Source organism: Tenrec ecaudatus, chromosome 10, assembly GCF_050624435.1.
Source record: "Tenrec ecaudatus isolate mTenEca1 chromosome 10, mTenEca1.hap1, whole genome shotgun sequence".
Classification (NCBI taxonomy): Eukaryota; Metazoa; Chordata; class Mammalia; order Afrosoricida; family Tenrecidae; genus Tenrec; species Tenrec ecaudatus.
The window spans coordinates 138,388,867-138,409,019 of NC_134539.1; the positions used below are offsets into that span (position 1 = coordinate 138,388,867).

The 20,153-nt window shown below is 53.2% G+C and overlaps 1 protein-coding gene and 2 non-coding genes across 4 annotated transcripts; 1 reads left to right on the forward strand and 2 right to left on the reverse strand.

Annotated features, from left to right (window-relative positions):
* Positions 1–1,368: 1,368 nt before the first annotated feature.
* On the reverse strand, positions 1,369–1,559 carry LOC142460311 (U2 spliceosomal RNA). Its single transcript, XR_012786543.1, has one exon. It is a non-coding gene; the product is annotated as a U2 spliceosomal RNA (small nuclear RNA).
* Positions 1,560–4,638: 3,079 nt separating this feature from the next.
* On the reverse strand, positions 4,639–4,829 carry LOC142460312 (U2 spliceosomal RNA). The gene has a single exon (XR_012786544.1). It is a non-coding gene; the product is annotated as a U2 spliceosomal RNA (small nuclear RNA).
* A 7,841-nt stretch (positions 4,830–12,670) lies between these two features.
* On the forward strand, positions 12,671–19,242 carry ARL4D (ARF like GTPase 4D). Of its 2 annotated transcripts, XM_075561913.1 has the most exons (3): positions 12,671–13,059; positions 15,262–15,326; positions 18,001–19,242. In XM_075561913.1, the coding sequence occupies exon 3, from the start codon at positions 18,082–18,084 to the stop codon at positions 18,682–18,684; it is 603 nt and encodes a 200-aa protein (XP_075418028.1). In that variant the 5' UTR covers positions 12,671–13,059; positions 15,262–15,326; positions 18,001–18,081; the 3' UTR covers positions 18,685–19,242. The 2 variants fall into 2 exon arrangements, with proteins under 2 accessions (XP_075418028.1, XP_075418030.1); XM_075561915.1 differs by lacking the exons at positions 12,671–13,059; positions 15,262–15,326 and adding an exon at positions 17,441–17,547.
* Positions 19,243–20,153: the final 911 nt, after the last annotated feature.

Here is a 20,153-nt window from a genome sequence, read left to right on the forward strand (position 1 = left end):
TGCCTTTGTTGTTTGCCAACCTGCTCCCTGGAGTGCCAGGACAGGGGCTGCACAACCTTGGTCTGCAGAGAAGCTCCTTGGAATGTTGGTGCAGAAGATGTATATATACTTCAGTAGGTCGTTTATCTTTCCAGGAGGCTGGAAATGGGGGCTCCCTTGAAGTTCTATCTTCCTGAGGAGCCCGAGAGTAGATGGGGCTGCCTAGTCGGAACCCCAACCAGATCCAGGTGGCTTTGTGGGGAAGCTAGTGGATTTAACTAGTGCATTGATGCTTTGTGAAATGCATCTGCCTGCAACTTGGGATCCTGAGGACACTTTCTTTGTCTCCATGGGTGTCACTTGCTACCCTGAAAAGTGGAAGCCAGGTCCCTCCCTGGTCACCAGCCTACTGCTGTCCAGGGGGGCAGGAACTGACAAGCTTTTGACATTCTTTAAATTGGGGGACTGACTGATCAACAACACCATGTCAACTTTAGTTTGGCATAACTCCATATGATTTTAATAATTTAATACAAAATAACATTAAACTAGGTATATACTACATTCCTCACGTATTTTAGTGAGGAAGTCAAAACATTGACTCAGGCTTCCCCTGGGCTAAAGAGCTGCAACTCTCTCCGGCCTAAATTCCAACCTCAGTCCTTGGCTGCACGAGAGAAAGATTTCACGCCGAAGCCGGGCTCGTGATCCAAGTGAATTTAATGAGAGTTCAAAGAAGCTTCAGGTTTTACGCGGCACCCATAGGGTTCCTCTGACCATGCTCAGGGTCACCAAGGATCTCTCTCCTCCCACGAAGACCACCAGACAGCATAAGCAAGCCAAGAAGACCAAGAGACCCTCCCTCTTCCTTCCCGTCCCTGCCTTTTCTAGGGTTCCCGGGGGAGGTGTGGTGAACGACCTCAGGTCGCTCTCATTGACTGAATTGCTATCACCTGGCCCAGGTGGGCTGCTCCAGGTGTAACGCCCTTCCGAGCCCAATGGTGGGAAAATCCAGCTTTTGTCCTTTGCTGGCTCTCCTGGGCATGCGTAGACTTCGCAATTCCCTAAAATAAGCTATACAACCCTTCCCTACATAGGACACTTGGATGACTTCACAAGACAGCAAAATTACTATTAAAGATAAAAGTCCTACAGTGCCAGTAAACAGGAAGGTTCTTTACTTTCCAATTAACAATCCTGTGGCAACAAGATCACTGCGACTCCATGTTTTATGCATATTTAAAGACCCTTACACACAAATTGCACTAAAACCACACGAACTGCTTTTGCAAAAAAAAAGTTTTTAAAAGGCACAGATACATTCTTAACAAACAACAATTGTTAAACAAAACTGAATCTAACTTTGGAAGCCGTATAAGAAATCCCCCGAGGGGGTGCACCGTTCCCGGAAGCACTGCAATACCAGGTCGATGCGTGGAGTGGACGGAGCAAGCTCCTATTCCAACTCCCTGCTCCAAAAATCCATTTAATATATTGTCCTCGGATAGAGGACGTATCAGATATTAAACTGATAAGAACAGATACTACACTTGATCTTAGCCAAAAGGCCGAGAAGCGATGCCACACAACGCCGCCGCGCCCGCACCCGGCTCCGCGCGCGCACTTGCAACTCACGGCGGCTGCGCGCACAGCGCGTCCTCCGCGCCGCACTCGCCCTGCTCCTCACGCGGCGCGCGCCCGCCACGCGGAGCCCGCGCACATCGCCCTGAGCGCTTCCCGCCGACCATTTCTGGGTCCATTTGGGCTCCGTCGCCTCCCATCCCGGCGACCCTGAAATTTACATGTCGCGCCTCCGCCCCGCCCACCAGGCGTGGCCACCGCGCCGGCTCCACCCTCGGCCGCCTCTGCGCGCAGTCCCCGCCCTCGGCGCGGGGGCCCCCGCACTTCCCGCCACTCCGGTGGCGTCAGAGAAGGTGTGGCCCCCTGACCGCTGGCCGCGCGGAAGGGTCTCGCGGGGGCGGGGCGGCGTTCCCCAGGTCTGGATCTGGGGGTGGGGGTGGGCGGGGACCCAAACAAAGGTGAGATACTGTCCTTTGAAAGGAATACAGGGGAAGGGACATATTTACAGTTCGAGGGTGACCCGCCTGAGAGGGGGGAAGGAAGAGAGCTCGTTTATTTGCACCGTGGAAAGTCGGACTCTGCGGAAGAGGGGAGCCCCCGCCGTCAAGCACTGAAGACCCAACGGGACCGGACTGGTTGGTTGGGGACTGAGGCCCGCTTCCCTCTCCATCCACTGTGGCAGAGAGCAGCCAGGAGCCCACACCCTCACTCAAGCACTGCCCAGTCCGCCCCCGCGCAGGTCGTGAGTGCCACCGCCAGCGTCCAGCCCGAGTCCATCTGACCCGAAAGCCCAAGCTGACTTCACCCCGGGCTGCCTGGGCGCGCAGGTTCTCCCAGAACCAGGATGCTGTCTTCAGGTTCCAAGGTTCTCCCACCTCCGCGACCCACCACCTCCCACCCAGGTCCCATCCCCGTCCCTGTCCCCAGCCACCCCCATGCTGGACACTGGGTTGGGGGAGGCGTCTGGGGTTGGCAGTGTCCTTGCCCCCTTCCTAGACCGCAGCCTGTGGCCGGACTCGGGCCCGCTGCTTCCAGATGTATTTCTGTGCAGAGTGCAGAGGACACAGGGTCACAGCCTCAAGTGCGGTGACTTAAGGGCACAATCCTTGTCTCTTCCAAACCTTTGTGAACCTCAGGGAAATGCCATCCCTCACGTGGTATTGGGAGGGTTAATGTTAATCATATGTAAATAATACCAGCCAACAGGTGGCTTCTCATCACCCCTTTCTTTTCTTAGTCTTGTTTGCATCTTCTTTGTTAGATTTCACAGTGTTTTCTGGCATCTATTCATCTTTCAAAGCACCGTTTTTTGTCTTGTGTATTGCTCTCCACTGTTGTTTGTTTTCCTTCTCCTTGAACTGTACTCTTTCCTGTCTGCACAGGTGGTGATGCCCCATCATCTTACTGTCGGAGATGATGCGTTAAAGTGGTGATCTGGGTTCATCGCCACGCCCCAAAGGTGTTGGTAAGTCGCTTTTTATTCTCCTTTGATTTAGGGGATTTCCAAATAAAATTTCATTTATATTTCCAGTTAGTGATACTCAGTTTTAAAGCGGGATGCTTTTCCATTTCTTTGTACTTGATTTCCACCCCCTTTCCCTTTATTTTCTTATTGTTGATTTCTGATTTTATAGCTTTGTGGTCTCACCTCGACACTTCAAAATTTTGAGGCTTGCTCGGTGGTCTATTCAGCAGAATGTTCTATTGTGCTTGGGAAAAGGTACATCCTGTGTGGTTGGGTGAATTGTTCAGTATCTGTGTATGATTGTGATTGTGTTGCTTTGTCCTTCTGTGTCTCAGATTGTTCTTTATCCAGAGTAATGTCACAACTATTTAGTAAGAAGCAGATCATATGGATGACCAGACACTGTGGGATTATAGACTTTTCCTCAGCTTTGTCCCCCCCAAAGACATGCCAAACATTAGAGGCTACTTGTCAGCACATGGTGGGAGGTCCGATGCTTAGAGACATCCTCCCTGCCAGCATTCAGTTGCCAGACTATTGTCTGGTCCCAGGCAAGCAGGACCCACTCCCTGCTGTTAAGGACAATGGGCTACTTCAGCCTTCAGTCTGGTCCCTGTAGATGAGGTTTACACCCTACTGATTGATAATGGTCTCTATAGGGAGCCAGAGAACAGGTCAAACCTGCTCCGTGACATCCAAAGTTAGGCTGCCATCCTGAATCTAGGGTCCGCCCATCTTGTCATATGTGTACCCTTATTCTCTCCTCTTCCAATAGCTTATGAGCCCCTAGATCACCCCTCCCCTCCCATTACTGTATTACCCATAGCACAACCCTTTCCTGTGACGGATGTCCTCACCTGTAATTAGGGGGCCTGCACTTCCCCAGAGAAGATAAAAGCTTTGGTTAGCAATAAATCTTTGTCTCTCTCTCCACGTGGTGGACCACCAAGTGACGCTGAGGTGAGCATGCTACCATGAAATGTGTCTGACTCCATTATTTCTTTCTCTCATGCTCTATGACTTTACTATCATCTTTATTATTATTACTGTACAATTGAGACTAATGGACCTGTGATGATGTGTCAGGGGCTGGTTTTCTCACAAGCATCTAGGTATGAGCTGTTACAAAAGCTCCTCTAAGAAATGTTGAGAATAATGAACATCTGGAAATACAAAGGCCTCATCGCGCCTCCATTTATTTGTATCTTGGGACTCCCCCCACGCCACCAAACAGTATGGTACCCTGAACTTGTTTCAATCCAGAGGGAAGTGGGTGGGGCAAAAACAGTCTCAGAATACTCACGCGGTTTCTACCCAAAGGAAAACACACAGGAAAATGAGGATAAACCCGAATCTAACAAGCCCAGCAGTTCAAGGTTACTAAAACACACAGGACAGGATAGAATGGCAATAAACAATGATAAAAAAAGAAATAATAGATTCTGTTTCAAAATGGTTACTTTAAGACTGCTCTTATTAAGGCAGCTTTATTAAGAACTTTTAAATACCTAAAAAACAGCAAGTCAATACAGTAGACCTAAGTAGTTGCAATGTATAACTAGGATTGAAAGAAAATCAAGTCTGACATTAGATACCATGTAAGGAATCCCCCGAGGGGGTGCACCGTTCCCGGAGGTACTGCAATACCAGGTCGATGCGTGGAGTGGACGGAGCAAGCTCCTATTCCAACTCCCTGCTCCAAAAGTCCATTTAACATATTGTCCTCGGATAGAGGACGTATCAGATATTAAACTGATAAGAACAGATACTACACTTGATCTTAGCCAAAAGGCCGAGAAGCGATGCCACACAACGCCGCCGCGCCCGCACCCAGCTCCGCGCGCGCACTTGCAACTCACGGCGGCTGCGCGCACAGCGCGTCCTCCGCGCCGCACTCGCCCTGCTCCTCACGCGGCGCGCGCCCGCCACGCGGAGCCCGCGCACATCGCCCTGAGCGCTTCCCGCCGACCATTTCTGGGTCCATTTGGGCTCCGTCGCCTCCGATCCCGGCGACCCTGAAATTTACATGTCGCGCCTCCGCCCCGCCCACCAGGCGTGGCCACCGCGCGAGCTCCACCCTCGGCCGCCTCTGCGCGCAGTCCCCGCCCTCGGCGCGGCGGGCCCTGGTCAGCCAGGAGGCAGGGCAGCGTGGGGCGCGTTGGGATGGCAGAGCGGAGGCGGAGGGGGCTCTGGATGGAGAGCACTTTGTCTCCTGAGGAGAGCAGCTGGGCCACCCCCGACAGGGAAGGGTGCCTGCTGGGCTGCTCCTGGGCATCCGTAGAGGTGGGTTGTGCGGCCCAGGGGGGCCAAGGAGAGAGTGCCCTGCTCTTAGGACAGTCAGGGTTTGGGGTAGGTTATAAACCCCCAGGTGAGGCGTGGGACTCTTCGTGGCTCCCATGTGGGGTGTGTTGCCGTTGGGTGCAATTTAGGGGTTCAAGTGCGTCGGAGCCTATGGGCAACTGGACGGAGCTTTCCTCCCCCCGACAGAGCCCTCACCAACGCTCCGGTGCTGGAGACCATGGCTACTACCGCCTTGCAAAACCGTCTCCTTCAGGGGACTCTTCTCTTTCAATGTTTCTACTTTGCCAAGAACGATGTGTTTCTCCAGGCTCTGGCCTTTTCTGAGGACATGTCCAAAGTAGGGGAGCCCTAGTCTGACCGCCCTCTTACAAGATCGACCGTTTGTTCATTCTTCTGGTGGTCAGCAGTCGGCACCAACTCTGTCATTCAGTGGCAAATTCCAACCGCCAAATGCCCAGCCCTCCAGGTACCACTGACTCAGCGACCCTGCGGTGAGTTTCCCACAGGCTGGCTGTTAACTGGGAACATGGGAAGCCCAGACTCTCCCGTGAAAGGAACTGCTGGTGGTTTCAGAACTGGTGGCCAGGAGATGTCACCAGCTGTGTTTTAGGCTCCTTCATTCATTTTGTGGCCTTCCTGGGCATACTCGGCTACTGAAAAGACTTGTGTCGGGCCCACCTCTGAGGCACCTTTTCTAGCCGACCTGTCTAAAGCAATGACAGCGTTTGGTTTGTCGACTGCTGCTTCCATGGTGTTGATTGGGGGCCCAAAGAACATGAACTCTGAAAATGTCCTGCCTTGTCATGATGCTGCCTGTCAGCTCAGTTGTGGGGAGTTTTGTGAATCCATTTTGAAGGCGGTGCTTTGGGGTCTTTGTCAGTCCGGGCTTTCAGTCTGCCGCACTTTCACCAAGCAAGGTGTGTTGTCTGCACACTACAGGGGCTTGATGAGTTTTTCTCACACCTGGGACCCTGCTCGTCTTCGTACAGTTCCACCCCCCAAATCCAGGGCCATCCAGTGGATTCCAACCCATAGTGATGTGGGAAGCTGACTAGGGCCACATTCCCTCACTTTCACCGAGGGAATCTGGAAAGCTGGTATCACCCGGTAGGAAAGCCTCCACTTTGGTAAGTTAGAGGTGAAGTCCACGATCCTGCTTTAAATGTCGTTCCCACAGATTCTCCCCTCACAGCTTTGCTGAGCACATGGGTGATTTCATCTGCCTGTAGCAGACAACCTTTTGCTATCTCCTCCTGCTGAGTCACCCAGACCTTCCCCCAATGCCGGTTTTAGGTGTCCTCACTGTGACCTCAGGAACCTTACTGTAGTTACCACCCGCCTTGTGAGGTATGTAACCACTGAACATGCATGTCTATGGCTATCTATAAATGCCCCAAGAGAGTAAAGACTCTCCCCTACCTTTTCTCCCGCCTCCACGTGAACCACCAAGAGGGGCTGAGGCGAGCGTGCTACCGTGAAATGTGTCTATTTTATTCTCTCTCCTCTTTCCCAGCTTCCGTGACTGTACTCTGATCTTTATACATTATCGCCTTACAGTTGCACCTGTGGACCCTTTGATTGCTAGAGGCTGGTTTCCTCGGACGCGGTGGTTCTGGAGGCTAGCCTAGAACTGCCCTTGTAAGGTTTCTGAGATGGTCAGTCTTCTGAGACGACTGTTACATCTTTCTCCCTTGAAGTTGCCAATGGTTTTGAATCAACCACCTTTTGGGTCGCTGCTGGTGGCTTCAGCCATGCTGCCCCCCGGGCGACTTCACAGAGTTCAGCTTCTCGGATTATGTGCTCAGCTACAGATTTGAATGCCTGTGGCAAGCGAACGCCGGACTCGGCACACATTGTGAACGTTGAGCTTGGGTGTCCATTTTGCTGAGTCAGAAATCTCAGTTCCTGTGGCAACTGATACATTCCCCGTGGTGCCTAATGTAATAAACATGATAAGCATAATGTACTATAATGTAATCGTGTCCATGATGGGATCTCCTATGGGCAGCCAATCACATGAAGGAGTGTTTCTTCAGACTGTGGTCTGCTTCTGTGCATGGGGAGGGGCACTGACAGAACGTGCCTGTTTGCGTGTTGCTGGATGTGAGCCAACATGTCTGGTGTTTGGTCATTAGTGTTCAGTGAGTCAAACCTCTTCTTGAAATGGCCTCTGAATGTAGACAGGATATCCTCAAAGTTGTAGTCTGGTTCTCATGGGCTTATCTGAAGACATTTCAGCTTCAACTTGGAACGTGCATGTGAGCAACTGATGGTCCATTCTGCAGTCATCCCCTGGCCTTGTTCTGACCGACGATCTTGACTTTCTCCACTGTAGCTATGGACAGATTATCCCTGATGTGATAGGTAGGTTTATTGTGCCAACCTGGCCAATAGGAACATGTGGGATTAATAAGGTCATGGTTTGATTGGAAGGCAAAGAAAGAAATGGCTTCAGCAACCCCCGCCTCTCTCTCTCTTGCTCTCTGATGATGGGACCAGCATGTAGCTGCTACTTCTCTGCCTCAATTTGTGAGTAACACTACCTGTGGGACTGCCAACCCACGGACCACGTGGCTTGAGGTTGGGACTGTCAGATCCTGTCATCCTGTCGTCTTGTTGACTGTTGGTGACCCACCCCACTGTTTGCTGCCTGTGGTCAGGCTGCCTGCATTGCCCTGCAGAAGACTCAGCTGTCTGCTTCCTTGACCTTGGACCCAATGGCCCTCATGAGTCCATGAGTTGAAGGACTCCCAGTAGATTAACTGTTTCACAGAAGTGAGTTCAACTGGGCCCTCTGTACTGCGGTGTGGACTAATAGCTATTACGGCCCTTTGAGCTGCACATGTCTATCCTCAAAGATACATATTCATAAGTGTCCTGGTTCTTTTCTCCAGAGAACCCTGTCTAACATACTGATACGCTTCTGTGATGAAAAAAGGTATTTTCAACGAGTAATTCATTGGCCCTGGCAGTATTTCATCTTGTGATTGCTGCTGTTTCTATCACCAAGGCCATATTTTCCACCGATTGACGCTTTTTTGTTTCCAAGTTTCACAATCCAGTGACCAGTACTTTTTATTTTTATTTTTTTTCTTAAATCATTTTATTGGAGGCTCGTACAATTCTTATCACTATCCATCCATCCATTGGGTCAAGCGCATATGTACATTTGTTGCCATCATCATTCTCAAAACATGTGCCTTCCACTTGAACCCTTAATATCAGCTGCTCATTTCCCCCTCCCTCCCCACTCCCTTCTGGTGACCACTTTTTAAATATATAATTTTATTTATACAGCTCTTATGACTATCCAAACATCCATCCACTGTGTCCAGCACGTTTGTACATATGTTGCCATCATCATTTTTAAAACGTTTTCTTTCTACTTGAGTCATGACCAGTCCTTATGAATGCATCTTTTTCTTTAAAGATCACTTTATTGGGGGCTCTTACAGCTCTTATAACAATCCACATACCAATTGTATCAAGCATATCTGTACATTATTAGTTATTTGTACATTAGTGCATCTTGATTGCACATTTGTCCATTTCATACTGCAGAAGTTGTTAACAAGCTTCAGTTTCTTTTCTTTGGCATTAGTGATTGGTGGGTAAATGTTAATAATACTCATATACCTGGTGTTCGTACGGTGTGGCTGTTACCCTATCATGAAAACAGTTGTGCTTTTTTTATTATTATATTTTTAATTTTAACAAATCACTTTATTGGGGGTGGTCCTAAAGCTCTTATAACAATCCATACATGGATTGTATCGGGTAACAGTTGTACTTTAAGACAGATCTTGCTGAAGTGACAGTGGGGCTGCGTCTGACCTCCGCTACTTACACAGGGAGCAGGCGAGCCTCGGCCGAGCCCTACAGGGCAGAGGTCAGCTCTGCCTCCACACGTCATCTTTGCCCCTTTCCGACATCAAATTGCCCTCCCAGGGCGCTCCCTTCCTCCGTGGGTTCAATCATCCAGTGCAACAGCCACACGGAGCTCACAGGAAGTGCTCAAGACCGTGGGGTTTCATTAGGATTTTAACGAGTCCGGATTCGAAACATTAAGAGTACAGCTCTCTTGTTTGCAGCGCCTCTTCTGAGCCACGCCGGCTGACGTGTCTTTCTATGGTTCTCAGTCTCTCCACCACTCGGCCCCCTGACCTCGCCCTGCTCAGCAAGGGTGACAGACTCCCTTAGCGTTGGAAAGTGGGCCCGAAGGCTCCCACCCTGCCTTGGGTGGGTGTCCACAGAGCAGAGGAGCAGCTTCAGGTTCAACGACTCATACGCCTTTAGTTTGAATCCAGCCACGGCAATCCCATCACTTCCTCCTCACGCTTCCTGTGGCCATGAGTCCCTGGGCCCATGCTGCCCAATGCTCCGTCATTCTAACAAGGAAGGTGAGCTCAGTTCTGCAGCTGAAGGGTCACTTGGGGCCATGGCCTTAGCGGTTCCACCAGGCGCTCGCCAATATGCAGGTGTTTCAAAGAAATCAGCGGAGACATAGCCAAGAAGATTCCCTGGTACTTCGAGGAAAACACTTCACCGCCCTAGGCTTGCTTCAGGACTTCGGTTTGATTTACTTTCCACCACACTCTACTTGAGAGAAAACTGGCCCTGCCCAGGTTTGTCCTGGACGTGCCGAAGCAGTCATGTTGCAGGTTTAGTGGTCAGAAAGAATTCAGACGGCACATAAACTCATGCCAAAACTCAAAATGGAGTCAAGGACACCCCTTCCCTCATAAATCGATTGCTTTAGCTTTTCAGTTGTAACACATTCCCTTCTCTGATCAGGGATTCTGTTTGGAACGCTCGCTCGGATCACATCTAGGTTCCGCATGGACTGGTCGATTTGGGACAAGCTTTCAAGACACCAGGCATTACTCCTTACAATAGCTTGGCGCCATCTAACCCCCTCACTCTCTTTCACTATCGCGCCGAGCCTTTCGTGAACTTTTTACGAGGGAGGGTATGGAGATGGGCCACACTGGGAGAACTAGGTGCCACCTGTGGTTGGGCTACAAACCTTACAGTGGGTGCTCCAGTCCATTCAGGGAGATTTTTTTAATAATGTTTTATTAGGGGCTCATGCAACTCTTATCACAATCCATATACATACATCAATTGTGTAAAGCACATTTGTACATTCATTGCCCTCATCATTCTCAAAGCATTTGCTCTCCACTTAAGCCGCTGGCATCAGCCCTTCATTTTTCCTCTCCCTCCCCACTTCCCCCTCCCTCATGAACCCTTGATAATTCATCAATTATTTTGTCATATCTTACACTGTCTGAGGTCTCCCTTCACCCACTTTTCTGTTGTCCATCCCCCAGGGAGGGGGTTATATGTAGATCCTTGTAATCGGTTCCTCCTTTCCAACCCACCCTCCCAGTATCGCCGCTCACACCACTGGTCCTGAAGGGATCATCTGCCCTGGATCCCCTGTGTTTCCGGTTCCTATCTGTACCAGTGTACATCCTCTGGTTGATCCAGATTTGTAAGGTAGAATTGGGATCATGATAGTGGAGGGGGGGCAGGTAAGCATTTAGGAACTAGAGGAAAGTTATAATTTTCATCGTTGCTACATCACACCCTGACTGGCTCGTCTCCTCCCCGAGACCCTTCTGTAAGGGGATGTCTAGTGGCTGACAAATGGGCTTTGGGTCTCCACTCTGCACCCCACCCCATTCACAATGAGTTTTTGTTCTGATGATGTCTAATACCTGATCCCTTCGACACCTCGTGATCGCACAGGCTGGTGTGCTTCTTCCAGGTGGGCTTTGTTGCTTCTGAGCTAGATGGCCGCTTGTTCACCTTCAAGCCTTTAAGACCCCAGACAGTGTATCTTTTGATGGCCGGGCGCCATCAGCTTTCTTCACCATGGAGTAGATCTTATAGCATGTATATCCTTCCCCACCCCAACCCCCCTCTAGGCTTATATGTATATAAATATTTATTTATAGCCAGTGAGAAGATACATATCTATAGTTACATATACAATTTCTTCATCGGCAGCATATTAGCTGTGTGAGAAATTTCATTAGCAGTAAGTTTCATGAAGTTTGAGAATTCTAATGGCAATTACGATGAGTGTTATTCATTTAGTCAATCCCACCCAGACACCACTGCCACCAATTTGATTCTGACTCACAGGGTCCTAGATGGGGTTCCTGAGGCTGGACCATATAGCCTTACCTTTCTCGGTGTGTGTGTGTGTGTGTGTGTGTGTGTGTGTGTGATCTTGTGCTAACCTCACTGGATAGCACCACCCAGGATCCTTACTCCAGTCAATAGCACAGAGCAAAATCTATTTACTTGATGTCGTCTTTGTTCAAAAACCAGTCTTGGAGTCTCTCCTGGCCAAACGAGACAATGTGCACCAGACGTAATTGTGACCACTCCAAGCCTCCTATGCCACGATCTCCGCTCAGCTCTGTGCTTATCAGACCCCATTCTGCACACTGATTTGGTGGCTCTGAGAGGGAAGTGCTCTGGATGGCAGACATAAGGATCCAGATCGTGAGAAAAGGATATTTCTTACTGCAATGGAACGACTGCTTTCTGGCTCCCGTATGATGAAGAGTTGGGTTAACAAGAGCCCCCTGAGCCAGCTCATATGTGAGTGCACTGACCACGCGGCTGCAGAAGCAAGAGCTGGCTCTCTGGTGAGGCTTCCTCTGGGTGCCTTCCTTTTGGGAGCCCCTGTCTCCCGGCAGCCCTTATCCCATTATCCTCTGGGAAGGATTCCTTTCTCAAGTCTTTTCTGTCCTTGGCTCGGGAACTCTCAGGTCTTGTAGCTTCCCGCCTGCCTCCCAGACGCTGCTGCTCCGGCTCCCCCATTCCCCCCTTGAGTGTGAAGATGCTTAGGGGATATTGTGGTCCTGCCTTCCTGCTCCCTCCTTTTTTACCCTTGGGGGCAATCTTACTCCTCCCAGGGCTCTTGTTTCTTGCTGCTCACTCCTCCAAGTCCTTTCCTGCAGCCCAAGCAAACGGGCCCTGGACAGCTGGCCCCTGCAGATGTCCTCATGGCCCCGCATGGCTACTAGTGAGCCCCCGCCTCCTCCCCTGGCCTGCAGCCTTGACGCGCTCGAGTAGTTCCTGGACCTAGTATTAGACCTCCATAAATGGATAGGACATGCGGTTAAAATGAGAGCATCTGTTTAAACAATGTGCACTTAAGGCTGAGCCCATGTGCCCCAGAAAGCTTGAAGGAGACTTTTTATCCCAATTCCACAACATCGAAACGGCTGTCGGAAGGAAGACCAGCAAAGGAAACAGCGTGCCCTCACCTTCTCCCTGCCCTAGCGGTCTAGTGCTCCCTCCGAGACAGAGGCCCTGGTGGGTGGTTAAACAGATGCTGTTTATTTCCCCCTCAGGAGGCTAGAAGTCGGAGGTCGGGGTTCCGGCTCCAGTGGAAGGCCTTTTTACTCTGGGGGGAGAGCTTGTCTCTTTTCAACCTCGATTCCTTGGCAGTCATGGTGCTCCTCAGGTGGCATGACCTCTATGTCTCCTGTCTCTGCTGGTCTCCTTGTTTAATCGGCTCTTTTATACCTTAGGTAGGAGCGCTGGTGGCACCTGTTAACCAAAAGGTCCCAGGTTCAGACCCAGGAGCCTCTCTCTCCCCAGGAGAGATGTGGTCATTTGCCTTTGTCAAGATTACAGCACGCACCCTCTGGGGGCAGCTCTACCCCGTCCTGAGTCACTGTGAGTTGGAGTCCATTCAATGACAACAGGTAAGGGAGTTTTTAATCTTAAAAGAGATGGATTTAAGACACACCCTACACAAATGTGGTATAATTTGCAAATAGAATTATAACTGCAGGTTTACGGGTTAAGGTTTACATAGTTTGGGGCGGAGTCGGGATGGGGGTAGAAGGGTGGGACCACACACAATGTATATCCCTTGCCCTTGTGACTATTTTCCTCTGGAATTGGGAGTGGATAAAGGTGGCCGCCAGAGGGCAGCGTCAGACCGCTGGAGTCCCGTCTCTGCCTTGGGGATGGTTTTGAGGTTGGTTCCAGGTGCTGTGGGTTAGCTGAGTGTTGGACTACCAACCACACAGTCAGATGTTCAAACCCACGAGCTGCTCCTCAGTAAGCTTTACAATCTCTGAGACCCTAGGCGGGGTCACCGTGAGTCAGATCAACTTGCAGGCAGTGGGTTTGGTCTACTCTCCGAAATGGCCCTGTGTTGGGGAGAGGCAGTCCACACTTTTATTTTATTAGAGGTAGGCTACACTTTCCCCGATTTTACTCAGGAAGAAAGAGTTGGGATTTAAAAGGGGGGTCTTGGTGATGCCAAGGTGGGCATCTGTGCCTCTGCGTCCCCACTCCACTCACCCCGACACCTCTCCTCCTTCATTTGTTCCTCAGAGCCGGGACTTAGGTGGTGATTACTAGGGCTCACTCCTCCAGGTGAGCTCCACCGGCCCCTTGTCCTCCCCACTCGACTCTAGAACCTGGGAGGGTCCAGGGGAAGCAACTGGCCCTCATCTGAGCCCCTTGTTACAAGTTCAAGCAGCCAAGGGTTCCAAGGGAGAAGTGATTTTTTCCTAAGCCAGTCAGTAGTGAAGGGGTGGGATCTGTGGTGTCAGCCCACTGCCCCGTCTTGAGAGGGGTGGGCGTGTGTCTCTCTCCAGTGTCACCCCATCCTCAAAGTGTCTGCTCCCCAGTAAAGGCTTCCATCTGTCCTACACCGATAGGATTCCATACTGCCCCAGAGCCTGCCCAGAAATACACAGACCTTGGGGTCCCTGGGCAGTGCACACGGTTAAGAGTCTCAGCTGCTCAGCCCAAACTTGGCCTTTTCAGTGCACCCAGAGGCACTTTGGAGGACAGACCTGGAGCTTGACTTGTTCAAAACCAGCCTTTGAAAACAAACCCCGTGGGCACAGTTCCACGCTGATGCCCAGAGGGTCGCCACCAGGAGTCAGACCAACTTGATGACAATTGGTATAGGTATTCTTGGCCAACCTCGGATCAACCCAGCCCCGGGGAGGGCGGGCGTCCAAAGACTCTCAACAGGGCAACGCCCCAGGCTAAGGGTGGAAAGGGTGGGCGTTTGCTTTGGTTCCCACTCTCAGGGGGCCCTTAGGAGCATGCTCAGTCGCTCCTTAGCTTCACTCATTCCTCCAGGATTCCGTGTGTGTGCCAGGCACTGCACTAGACACCACCGTCTGGGCTCAGTCCAATGGGACAGGCAGGTCTAAGAACAATGACACCGCAGCCAGCCTCGGGTCCAGGGTGGGAGCCAGCAGGAGGAAACAGGTAGTGCCCAGCGAGGAGTTCAGTCTGTCCTTCAGCCTGGAATGCTGGCCGACCTCCTTGTCATCAGAGGAAATATCACCTCTTGGAGACATTCACATCTTTCTCTGTTCCCCCACCCCCCAATCTACAACTGTAGTCCTTTCATCCCCCAATCACTCTCCAGCATAGCTCCCCTTTTCTGTTCTTTCCTGGCTTTATAACACCTGGGGCTACCTTCTTGATTTGCTGTCTCCTCTCTGCTCCCCATTGTCAGGGACAGTCTTTGAGGGCAGGTCCAGTCCACTCGGAGTGGAAAGCCCAGCATCTAAAATGGTGCCTAACAGTCCATCCCCCAGTGTACTAGGTGCAGACCCTGCGGAGAGAGGGCTGCCAGGTTAAAGACGCGTCAGCGGATCCGTGGTCCATTCAGGGAAGAAGACTCTCAGTGTCGGTGGGCTGGGACTCCCACTTTAGGGAACAGGGATTGCCGCAGCTCCATAGCCTGGTTTGACCCATGTAAAGGAGACTCCTTCCTTTACCCTCCCCTGCCCCATCTCCTCCCTCCCATCTGTTCATCAACACCTCCCCTGGCAAACTTGAAAGATCAAGGGTGCGGTGGTGGGATTGTCAGTTTCAGCTCCTTTATCAGATAACCCAATGACAATTTCCTTCTTGGGTGTGATTTCCAGGGGACATTATTGGAGAAAAGATAAAGCTTCAAAGACTGAGGCCGAAGCACACAGCCATCCATGCGGTGTGTACTTTCATCTCACGCCATTGCAGCATTTGTTCAAAGCCACGTCTGGCCAATTTCACCCGGGCAACTTTGGAGAAATTACCGAATCTCTCCGTACTTCAGTTTCCTTTGTTATCGGTCCTGCGTATTTCATGGGCGTGAGTTGAATATTAGAAATGGAAAAGTCAGCAAATGTTAGAAGTGAGGACCAGAGTCCAGCAGGCAGCAGTTCTCAGCAAGGCTGTGGTTTCTGACACTTCTTCCTCCGTCCCCCCTGCTGCAATCTGCCACCACCCCTCCCCACCAACACACTCATTTCCTAAGGTCCTGATCCCTTAGGGCTGTGGGGGAAGCTCCCTGTACTGCTGGGGAAACCAGGTGGCTGGTTTTGGGGGGAGGGGAGCGAGGAGGTGGCAAGGCAGCCTGGTGATAAAGAGATGGGGGCTTATTGATCTCCTCAGTACTTGATTGTGGAGGGTGGGCAGGAAAGGCTCTGGGTCCTGAGCTCTGGTGTTGACTTCCCTCCCCTTTCAATCCCTTTCCAGTTTTTAATAACACTAATGTCAGAAGAGCTGCATACTTAATCCAGCCGCCATGCAAATATGGAAGCAGCAGAGTTGAGTTTTACATTCACTGATTGAGAATGAAATGCCCTAAATTAGGGGCATTTGCCCTTTCCCTGCGGGTCACCCTTTTGGATCACATCATCCCCTTTGTGACATTGCCTCTCCTTAGGGCTGCCAGGCAGTCCTGTCCCTCCCTCACCTCGCCTGTGGTTGTGATTGGTTGGTGCCGTGGAGGAGATTTGGATCGCTGTGACAGAGCACTGTCCCACAGGGTTTCCCAGAGCCCAGGGCTCCCTAAACTGTCCCCACTTAGTGACCCCTTTTCGCACGAGACATCTGTAACACAGGCAAGTGCTGACAAACACACTTCGGATTTTTAATTAACTTTGGGGTCACTGGGCGTTCAGAAACCTTTTAATGCTGCCCATTTTTTCACTACCCCCCCCCAATTCGGTCTGCAACCTCAGCCAGGGCTGAGGCCCACTGTTTAAGGGGCGTTGTAAGGAGGCTGCCCTTGAAGGGGACATAGCTGAAGCCATCCTCCATTGTGGTTCACAGCGGCCCTCCATTGTAGGGCAGAGAACTGTGCATGGGGGTCTCTGAGGTTGTGTGAGCGGAAAGCTTCATCTTTCTCCCATGGTGGTTTCGATCTGCTGACCTCGTGGTTAGCTAGCGCAACTCAAAGCACACTACACCACCTGAGCTTACCTGCGAGGAAGGTGTGTAGAGGGTAACAGCCCGCGGCAAGACGGAGGTCGGCTACGGCAATGGCACTGTGCTGCCTGCCGGCTCACTTTGACTTCCAAAGGGGCCTCCTCGGTGGGCGGGGGGCAGGCGTACCCCGCCAGGTGGGCGAGCGTAGCATCACGGGAAGAGCTCCCCACTTGCCACTGCCTGACCTTAGAGGCGTCCTTTAACCCTTGGGCGGTTTCCCCGGCGGCCAGAGGCAAAGGTGCCAGTTCCTACCTGTCAGGCAGCTTCAAGGCGCTGTGGCAGGAAGGGTCGAGCGCCGGGTTACAGGCCGAACGGTCGGCAGTTCGAATCCTCCCAGAGCCGCCTTGGAAGCGAAGGGTCTGAGAACCGGCCCCACAGAAACCTCACACTCACAGAAACCCCCTTCTCTGCACAGGGCGAGTCTGACACAGGCGGGTCCCCGGGACTGCGAGTAGCTGCGCTGAGGGCTCGGGAAGACGGGGTGCGAGCAGCGTCTCCGGAACAGGCCGACCTGAGGGGCGGCGGGCGGTATCGGGGTCCCTTCTCCCGGGCCCAAGGCCGCCCCGCGCGCTCCTCGCACCCCTCCCGCCGGCTTCCTCCCTTCCCAGGGTCGGAAGGTGACGGGAAAGAGGGCGTCAAACGGCCACTGAGGAGAGAACTAGCGAGCGGCGGCCGAGCGGCGGGCGGGGCCGCGTGTCGATGGGCGGGACCGCGGGCGGTGGGCGGGGCCGCGTGGCGGTGGGCGGGGCGGTGGGGCTCTCCGCGCCCCGCCCCGCCCGGCCTGCAGCTGCTGATTGGCCCGCCCCGGGTGTCGTCACTCTGCGGGTTTTAAGCCCGAGTCCCCCGCCAGCTCCGCAGAAGCGGCGGCGACCGTGCGCAGGGACTCGGCGGGAGCTTCCAGCGGCGGCGGCGGCGGCGGCGGGCTGCAGGGGCGCGGGGAGAGCCGCGGCCCACGGAAGGTAAAGGGGCCGTTCTGGCCCAGCCTCCAGTGCTGGGGGCTTTTGTGGCGCTCGGAGGAAAGTGAACGGGAGGGTGTCGCGGGGCAGGGGTCGCGGTGAGAGGAGGGCCGTGCCAACGGCCGGGGAGGTGCAGGGTGGGTGAGAGCCCGGTGCAGCCCCGGGGTCTCAGCTCCCTCACCCTGACTTAATTTGTGGGTGTGTGTAGGACGCTGCCCGAGTTCCCCCTTCTGGCTAAGATTCTGGCCTCGGGAATTGGGGTTCGCGGCCCGAGCTCTTAGAAGAGGCTCGACCAGCGGACAGTCCACACCGTCCAGACCTCAACCCGCGCCTGGGTGTCCTGGTGACTCGGTCCGCTAGGTTTGTCAGACGCTCCAGGAGGGGATCGACTTGCCACCTCTTCTGTTCGCTTCGATTCGTGCTTACTAAACATCACCTCCGTTTGCACCCACGTAGGTCACCCGCCTGTGGTCCCCTGCAATTTCAACGCCTGCTCCCTGCCCCTCCTGGCGCCCTGCGACCTAGCTGTGGAGCACCATGGGGAACCACTTGACCGAGATGGCGCCCACCGCCTCCTTCTTGCCCCACTTTCAAGCCCTGCACGTCGTGGTCATCGGGCTGGACTCGTCCGGGAAGACCTCCCTTCTTTACCGCCTGAAGTTCAAGGAGTTCGTGCAGAGTGTCCCTACCAAAGGCTTCAACACAGAAAAGATCCGGGTGCCCCTGGGGGGGTCCCGAGGCATCACCTTCCAAGTGTGGGACGTGGGTGGACAGGAGAAGCTGCGGCCGCTGTGGCGCTCCTACACGCGCAGGACTGACGGGCTGGTGTTTGTGGTGGACGCTGCTGAGGCCGAGCGCCTCGAGGAGGCCAAGGTGGAGCTCCACCGGATCAGCCGGGCCTCGGACAACCAGGGCGTGCCTGTGCTGGTGCTGGCCAACAAGCAGGACCAGCCGGGGGCGCTGAGCGCGGCCGAGGTGGAGAAGAGACTAGGGGTCCGAGAGCTGGCGGCCTCCACCCTCACTCACGTGCAGGGCTGCAGCGCCGTGGACGGCCAGGGCCTGCAGCCGGCCCTGGAACGCCTGTACGAGATGATCCTCAAGAGGAAGAAGGCTGCGCGAGGCAGCAAGAAGAGACGGTGACCCGAAGACGCCCCTCCCCACCGCGTCGGGGTCTGCACACTGGGACAGCGAGGCAGGCGGAGCCCCTTGGACTCGTCCTGGGGTGCAGGGCCCCGCCACTCGCTGAAGGACGGAGGCGCACTGGGACTCCTGTTGGGGTGCCATTTCATGGGGGTGGAAGGATGATGGCATCTTTGCGCCTCTCTCCCGCAGCCCTCGGAAAGGAGGGACCTGCAGGAGTGTGGAGGCGACGTAAACTGTGACTACCTCGACCCTCAGTCTCTGTTTTCTTCTCTGGCCTTTGAATCAGCTGGGTCCAGGCAGTCCTTGGGCGGCTGCGTCTGGGAGGAGTGAGAATTTCCCTGGAGGGGGGTGGGGTGGGGGTGCCTGGTGCCTCCCAGCTGCTTCTCTGCAGGGGGGAGGAGCCAGTCACAAGAGTCTTTATTTTTGCGTCTGAGAAAATGCCAAAAACCCCTTACCGAGTTTGTAGACCCACAGCCCTTTTTCTAGGTCACGTGTGCACACTGTATTACTATGAGCAATGGACTATTTTTTAGCATTTGCCTGTAAGTTATTAAAGACTGATGATACTGTAGCACTCTCACCTTGATCTGGAAATGTTCTCTCCTTACCTCAGGGATTCCTTTATGGGGTGGAGGGTGGGAGGGCTTTGCTTGGAAGCTGAATTGGCAAATCCAGCCCTCTTCTAAAACAATGGATTGTGTACCTCTAGACAGTTAGGGGACAAGATGGGGTTTGTCAAAAGCCCCTAGACTATTCCCTGATCTGTCACCCCCGCACCCTGCTCCCTGTTTTTCCCCTTCTCACCGCTCAGTTCCTTCCCCCTGCCACCAGCTCCTTGTTGTGTTTGATTTCGTGGATTGCTGGTCTGAGCTCTCTTGGGTTTCAGAGTTTTCCTGTCCCCCAGCACTCAGGATGGTCTAACTCCTCCCTCTCCTCCCTGTCAGTCACCCCCCACTTGGGGAGGTGGTGGGAATGGGAAGTAATTCTTCCCTGGCTTTAAGCCACCTCTGAGCAATCAGTTCTGCTGACTGCAACTCTCTGGCAGGGGTGGTAGTGACTGGCGCTTGGGAGGCCCCGGGCTGGATGGAGCTGGCCTGGCTCTGGTGACTCAGGCAGGAGCCTGCCAGCTCGGAGCTGCAGCCATTCCTCCCAACGGGGCAACTCAGAGCTGTATGCACCTGGCGAAGGCCACCTTCCTGGGGAGGAGGGGAGGACTCAGACCCCCTTGCTGTTTGTGACAGATGTAGCTGGGCAGGAGTTCCCCACCACCCTTAGCAGCAGCAGGACCAGCAAGTGGCTTGAGATAACAATTAGATTCTTCCAGATGGGAGGGGTGAGTGAAAACCAAGCTCAGACCCCATAGCCCCTGGCCCTATCCTTAGTGCAAACAGAATGGGCTGGGTTGGGTGTCCCAACTGTGGAATCAGAAGAGCCAAGGGAGGAATCCTAAGGAATGTACTGCTTCC

Excerpts from the sequence above, each read along its gene's own strand:
- ARL4D (XM_075561913.1), top strand. The coding sequence starts at position 18,082 with ATGGGGAACCACTTGACCGAGATGGCGCCCACCGCCTCCTTCTTGCCC.